This window comes from Chaetura pelagica, unplaced genomic scaffold (genome assembly GCF_000747805.2).
Source record: "Chaetura pelagica isolate M959 unplaced genomic scaffold, ChaPel_1.0 scaffold938, whole genome shotgun sequence".
NCBI lineage: Eukaryota > Metazoa > Chordata > Aves > Apodiformes > Apodidae > Chaetura > Chaetura pelagica.
The window spans coordinates 455,354-461,494 of NW_009954221.1; the positions used below are offsets into that span (position 1 = coordinate 455,354).

General features: G+C 57.0%; 3 protein-coding genes across 3 annotated transcripts in view; 2 read left to right on the top strand and 1 right to left on the bottom strand.

Moving 5' to 3' along the window:
• Nucleotides 1–225, top strand: part of XPNPEP2 (X-prolyl aminopeptidase (aminopeptidase P) 2, membrane-bound) — a 23,352-nt gene extending 23,127 nt beyond the window's left edge. Inside the window, exon 18 of the mRNA XM_010003465.1 lies at nt 120–225. Within this exon, the coding sequence (XP_010001767.1) occupies nt 120–225 (106 nt within the window). The remainder of the gene's footprint in view (nt 1–119) is intronic.
• Nucleotides 132–5,627, bottom strand: ZDHHC9 (zinc finger, DHHC-type containing 9). Its single transcript, XM_010003466.1, has 9 exons — nt 5,614–5,627; nt 3,968–4,128; nt 3,233–3,391; nt 2,310–2,447; nt 2,106–2,154; nt 1,717–1,819; nt 1,461–1,564; nt 895–1,045; nt 132–455 (listed from the first exon to the last, which is right to left on the bottom strand). The coding sequence occupies exons 1-9, from the start codon at nt 5,625–5,627 to the stop codon at nt 351–353; spliced, it is 984 nt and encodes a 327-aa protein (XP_010001768.1). The 3' UTR covers nt 132–350.
• Nucleotides 5,628–6,026: 399 nt separating this feature from the next.
• UTP14A (UTP14, U3 small nucleolar ribonucleoprotein, homolog A (yeast)) overlaps nt 6,027–6,141 on the top strand; it is a 38,873-nt gene continuing 38,758 nt past the window's right edge. The window contains exon 1 of the mRNA XM_010003467.1: nt 6,027–6,107. Coding sequence (XP_010001769.1) covers nt 6,027–6,107 — 81 coding nt within the window. The remainder of the gene's footprint in view (nt 6,108–6,141) is intronic.

Genomic DNA, 6,141 nt, shown 5'->3' on the forward strand with positions numbered 1-6,141 from the left:
CTGAACCACAAGTCGTCTCGTCAGAGTTGGGGCCAGACGGAGGGACAGCCCTGGCCACCCAGCTGCTGCTCAGCATCCAGGACACCCTGCGGAGCAAGAGGTCCCGCCCCAGCCCGCAGGCAGACCGGCCTGTGCCCCCAGGTGACCAAGGTGGCCACTCGTGCTCCTGATCCTCCGACACCGAGCCAGGCCAGCGCCACCCGCACCGCCTGCACACCGGGGTGAGTAATGACTAAAGCAAAACGGCCATGAGGAATCATTTGCCTGCCATCCAGCCCTTCTCCTCCTCTCCTCAATCACTTCCAGCTTTGATTAGACAAAACAAGAAAGTTCTCCCTTTCAAGCAGAGGTTAGTGCTCTGCTTGCCCAGCGTCCTGGGATGGGGCCGGGAGCTCCCCAGACGTTAGCTGCTTCTCCTCTGGCATCTCAGCGGTGCCCAGGGATGGTACAGGGACCTGGAGAGAGAAGACAGCAGTGACCTGCATGAACACACCCCAACATGGAACATCTGTCTGAGCACACAGACACATGGATCTGCTCCCCTGCTCCAGCTCCACCGGGAAGAGGTCTCAGCTGTGATTAGGAAAAGGGGGGACCACCAGGGGCCACCAAATAAGGCAAAGCAGCACCTTCATGAAGATCTGGAGCACCTGGCTGCTACAGAAGTGCTCTGGGCTGTTTCCACCAGAGGAACACGCAGCTCAAGCCCAAGCAGGAGCAGGCCTAGCCATTTCCTACCATGTTCACAGAACAACCGAAGCTGGAGGAGCTCTCTGGATGTCTCTCCAACCATATCCTCGAAGAAAGACCAATTCCCAAGAAAGAACAGGCTGCTCTTCCCTTTAAAGAGTACCCAGGAGCACAGCCCACTGCCCACCCCCCAGAGGGACTCACAGCAGGGGGGTGAGGAAGGCTGCTGTCCTGCTGGGTGCTGCTCCCCTCTGCCTGCCCAGCAGGGCCCTGTGCCGTACTGGGACCCCGGGACCCCGACTCCTCCTGAGATGTGCTCTCCTCCTGCTGCAGAATGCCCCGTCTGTCCAAGACGCTGCAAGAGAGAAGAACCACATCCTCAGAGACCCACACCACCCCTGGCACCTACTTCTTTTCCTGGCAGGAAAAGTGCTGGTGGAAGACAAACGTCAGGGCAAGGGGCTTCTCTCCAAACTAGGCTGCACAACACAAACCTAGTTCAGTGTCTACACTTCTCTTGTGAAAACAAAGCCCCCTGGAAAGCAGCAGGTGGGAAGCCCACCAAATGAGTGCCCTGGAAAGGGCCTCCACTCCACAGGCTGTCCCAGGGAAGGGGAGTGCAGAAGGCAACACAACGACCTTCCTCCCCAGAGGTGTTCCCTCACCTCCAGAAGCCCTCAATACACACAGTGCTGGCAGACAAGCAGCCAGGTCTTGCACCCAAGGAAGGAGAGCTTCTCAGGGTCCTCCACTGGGCTCCAGGAGCTTACCTGGGGGGCAGAGGCCCACAGAGCACCTCGCAGCAGTTCTTCACTATGTTGCCATGGCTGTAGGGATTCTGCACGCGGTTCTTCCCAGTCCAGGACCCCTTAATCTGCAAGTCAGGGCACAAATTCAGCTCTGCTCCACCAACACCTGCCCCCAGACCACAGAGCCCTCCCTCATCTCACCAGGCATGGCAGCGAGGTGGACAAAGCTGTGACAAGAAATGGAAATGGCTCAGAGGAACAGAAAGACTCTACTTACATCTTCGTTAGTTGTCTGATTCAGTGCCACCAGGAAGGTGTGGAACCCAGTTAACCCCACCACTGACCACAGGGTGAAGAAACAGATGAGCACCTCCAGTACAGTGAGTACTGTTAAGGACGGGGAACGGCCTGGGAACAGTCCCACCCCAGCTGTGTCCTGCCCCCAGACACACTACCCTAACTTCTCTCCTTCTCCTAGACATGGCTTTCTGTTTTACTCTCCTCCCAAAAGCCACAAAAATGCTCCTTGCCTTGTAATCATGGGGGAAAAAGCCCTGAGAGACTCCTTGGAGAAGCCTGGGCATCAAGACTCTAGTCCTCCATGCTGCAGCTCACACTAACCCCCAGCTCTGGAGAAGCCAACCCCTCCCTGCTATGGAAGGATATGTCCCTGGGGTTTCCTTCAATGTGTTCAGAAACCCAATCTTCAGAGATTCTGGCAATACAAACAGAGAGAGAGATTTTTTTCCTCTGGAACATCCTATCACGTCCCGTTCCCCTTCCCGCTGCATCACCTCAGGGTTCCCAACACCCTTGGCACCCCCAGGCCCTCAGCCAGCCCAGCCCCCACCTCTTGGCAGCCAGACTCACTCAGTGCTACGTAGACGATGTTGAAGGTGAAGATGTAGATGGTGAGGAGTGAGAGCGAGAGGATGAAGAGGTAGAAGTAGCGGTAGTTCCTCTTCCCCACGCAGTTGCCCACCCAGGGACAGTGATGGTCGAAGCGCTCTGTGGAGCGGAGCTGGTCAGCGCTGCTGCCCAGCCTCCCTCCAGACACAAACATGTCCAAGGCAACAAGGACACCCTGGGCCACCAAGTCCAACCCTCTGCCAACTCAGTAACTGCTTTAGTAATGAGCTGTTTTGCACACAGAGTTTCTGTGTCTTCTCTTCCAAAGACCTGAGGTACAGTGGCTTTCCCTGAAGCAGCACACAGGTTAGATGACAATCTGGGGGTTCAGGACCTCTCCTCTAACCCGTGTGCCATGTTCCTTCTACTAGAATAGCTGGAAGAAGGCTCAAGGGACTGAGTAAGCACTCCAGAGGGCTGGGAACCAGAGGAGAGGGATCCATAGGAATGGAATTTCTTCCTTGCAAAGGTAAGCTGAGCCAATTACGAGATGCAAAAGGGCTAAGAGAGCATCTGCTGTGCAGCAAGGGCAACAAAAACCAGGGGCTTTCACCCAAGACCCAGCTTTCCCCTGGCCCAGCAAGCCTAGCAGCTCCTTGAGACCCAAAGATGGGCTGCATGTTTACATGGACAAGTCAGACTAGTTATTGCCACAGAAGTACCAGCAAAGAAGAACCACCTGGCTTCAGGTTCTGAGCAAACCTGGAGCTCCTTGAGCTTAAGATGAGGCAGCCTGTCCCTGTCTGCTCAATCCCCTGCTCTGCACCCGCTCAGCAGAGCAGTGTGAGACCTGACAGGGCATGAGAGCAGGGGCAGATCTTCCCCTGTCCCCTCCCAAGGGCTGTCCCCAAGGCCCAGGAGCAGACACCCCCTCCCCCACTCACCCACGCAGTTGTCGCAGATGCTGCAGTGAGAGGCACGGGGTGGACGGAAGATCTTGCACGTGTAGCAGTACTTGAGCTTCACTATCTGGTTGTTGATCTGGAAGTTCTTGATCCGCGGGGGTGGGCGCTGGCCCTGCGGCACTGTCCCGTTGGTGGCCTCTGAGAGACAGAAAAGAGCAGAGATCAGAGCTGCTGCAGCATGGCAGGCCTGGAGTGACAGCTCCCCTGCCTCTGCTCCCACTAGCGGGATCAGAGCCTGCTGGGTCTGGAGCCAGTGGCTCCAGCTCCACCCGCTCAGTCCAGAGCCAACCTGGCAGCTTGGAGGCAGGAAAGGGAACACCAGAGCTTTCACCGGCACATTGAAGGGGTCTGGGAGTGTGTGTCACTGCACAGACCCACATCCACCGAACCTCCTCTCTACCTGAAGGATCAAGGGGCCCAAACCAAGCTTCCTGAGCCCCTTCCCCAAAGCGAACTGAGTTTTGTGTGTACACAGCTACAAGAGAAAAAATGTTCCCATTTTGGGCACATGACAGTGTTACCAGGAAGGGAAGCAGGAACATCTTTTGGAGACTCAGCCAAGCAGAATTAGCCAGCAGGTGGAGATGGGACAACCCTCCCAAGCAGAGGGCCCAGCAGGAAGCAGAAGGAAGGCTCCTCAGAGATCGTGGCCTCCGGTCACGCCAGAAGCAGAGAGGAGCTCCAGGCAGCAGCAGCTCAGCTCCCCACACTCACCAATCTCCATCTCGATGAAGGCTGCCTCGTCGGGCAGGGCCCTCGGGATCACGCCGGGATCGCTGAAGCTGGTCCGCAGGAGCGTGGCCATGGCGAACAGGAACAGCACGGCCGCGAACACCGGGATGGCCGGGGACAGCTGGACCGCCAGGTACCGGCACCTGCGGGGGACACGGGGACACGGGCCGGTGGTCAGCGCTGCCCTGACAGCCTGGCAAGGCAGCAGAGGGCAGGCTTCTCTGAACGCCAGCGCCGTCTGGAGAGGAGAGGCTGTTCAGCACTTCCTCCTGATCCTACCACCGCAGGGAAACACCTGGGGCAGCCCTGACAACCAGCACCACCGTGGTTTCACCCAGCCAGGCACAACGAGCTTCCCAGCATTTTGTTTTGTTTCCAGCTCCCATTTTGGTCAGTCATGGATATTACCAGAAACACAACCAGCCGGCAGTAGCGATCCTGCTGGGAGGATCACTGCAGGCAGCTGCCCAGGGATGGACCCGAGGCCTGGACTGAGCCCCCCACTGGGGAGAGCCGGGAGGCATGCAATGGGAATCTCTGGCTGTCCCCTAAAGAGGCACCAGCTTCCAGTACCCCAAAAAATACTTTCCAGGGATTAACTGTGTCCTGTGCTTCTCAGGAAGGGATTCATGTGGGACTGCAACACTCCCATGCAACAGATGTCTGGTTTCCTTTGACTTTTCTGAAGCGAGAGACCCGAAAGCTCCAAACAAAGCAGAAAGGCTCCTGCCCCAAGACAACCCCAGCTCCAGAGAGGAAACTCAGCGTAAGGTTTGTTTGCTTTATAAATACTGAAAGGTCCAACTAGGAATTTATGTTGCTAATCCCGCTGATTGAGGCAGGGCAACAGGAGCAGGGAGATTAATCCCACTATGCCCCGTGTCACTGCTGGACACCCATGACCATGGCTCCTCAGGCGCTGCAGCACAGGCCACACACAAGTCACACAGCACTTTGGCTACAGCACAGCACAAAGTGTGCAGAGCAATGCCCAGGGCCTGTCCCCTAAACCAACCCTGCTCATGTTTGACACCACACACTCCACAGCTACTCCAAACAACACAACCCTCGGAGTCACCCATGTGCACGGTCCTGCCTGCATCTGAAGAGCCAGGCTGGGCAGCCTGAGGGCTGAGCTCACCCTCTCAGGTAACTTTGCTTTCCCTTTGCAAGGGCAAAGTCTAGGACTAGAGCTGCAGGTCAGTCAGCCATTAAGCAGAAACCCTGGATCCTGTTTTGGGAAGGAATACGGGTTTATTCCTCTAAAAGCTGGCCATGCTCTGCCTCAAAGGGCTACAGCTCGACCCTTGTCCAGCTGACGTGAAGCTTTTGTAACTCTTGTAACACCATGAATGTTCTGCGGGCTTAACGTACAGATTTGTGGACTGTGTCAAAGCTGAGCTGAAACTGCGCCCGAGCTTCCAGCCTCAGAAACACACTAACACCTCAGAAGTGTCCCCAGGTACCATCAGCAGAAAGGTTTATGGAAAGCACATGGCTCATGCCAGCTGTACCCTCCAAGGCACAGGCCTGGAAACTCCATACAGCAGGAACACAGGGGTGAGTCCCTGCAGCGTCCACGCTCAGCGTCCTACGGGAGTGCAGGGTGTGATTCACTCCCTGCTGACCATGTCCTGCCCATCTCCCGCTGGAAACCTGCCCTCTGGGGATGCAGCCAGTCCTGCTGTCCCTCAGGCACTGCGATACTGATGCCACCCCATGGCAGAGCCTGGTGTGGAAATGGTAAGAAACCCGTGATTTTGGGAGAGGAAGGAGACAAGCGTGCGACTGTCCTCCCCACGTGCCAGGGAAGCAGCAAAATCCAGCCCCTCCACCTGCTCCCAGTGCAGCACGGGGATGGCTCCCAGTTCAGGAGGGGTGGGAAGCGGTGCCAGACAGCCTGCCTGTCTGCCCAGAAGTGGGCAGGGGGGAGAACAGGGACAGCTGGTGCCTGCTCCCCTGGCTGATGGGGAAAAGGTACCTAGAAACCTAGACAAGGAAGGGCTGACACCAACACCTTCAGCCACCGCCCAGCGAAGCCATGAGATGTCTGCCCAGTGAGGCCCTTGTCCTGCTGCCATGGTCCCTCCAGCAGGAGGCAAAGATCCAGGCGCTGTGCCGGGTACTCAGCCCCCTCACTCAGACTGAGGGGCTGA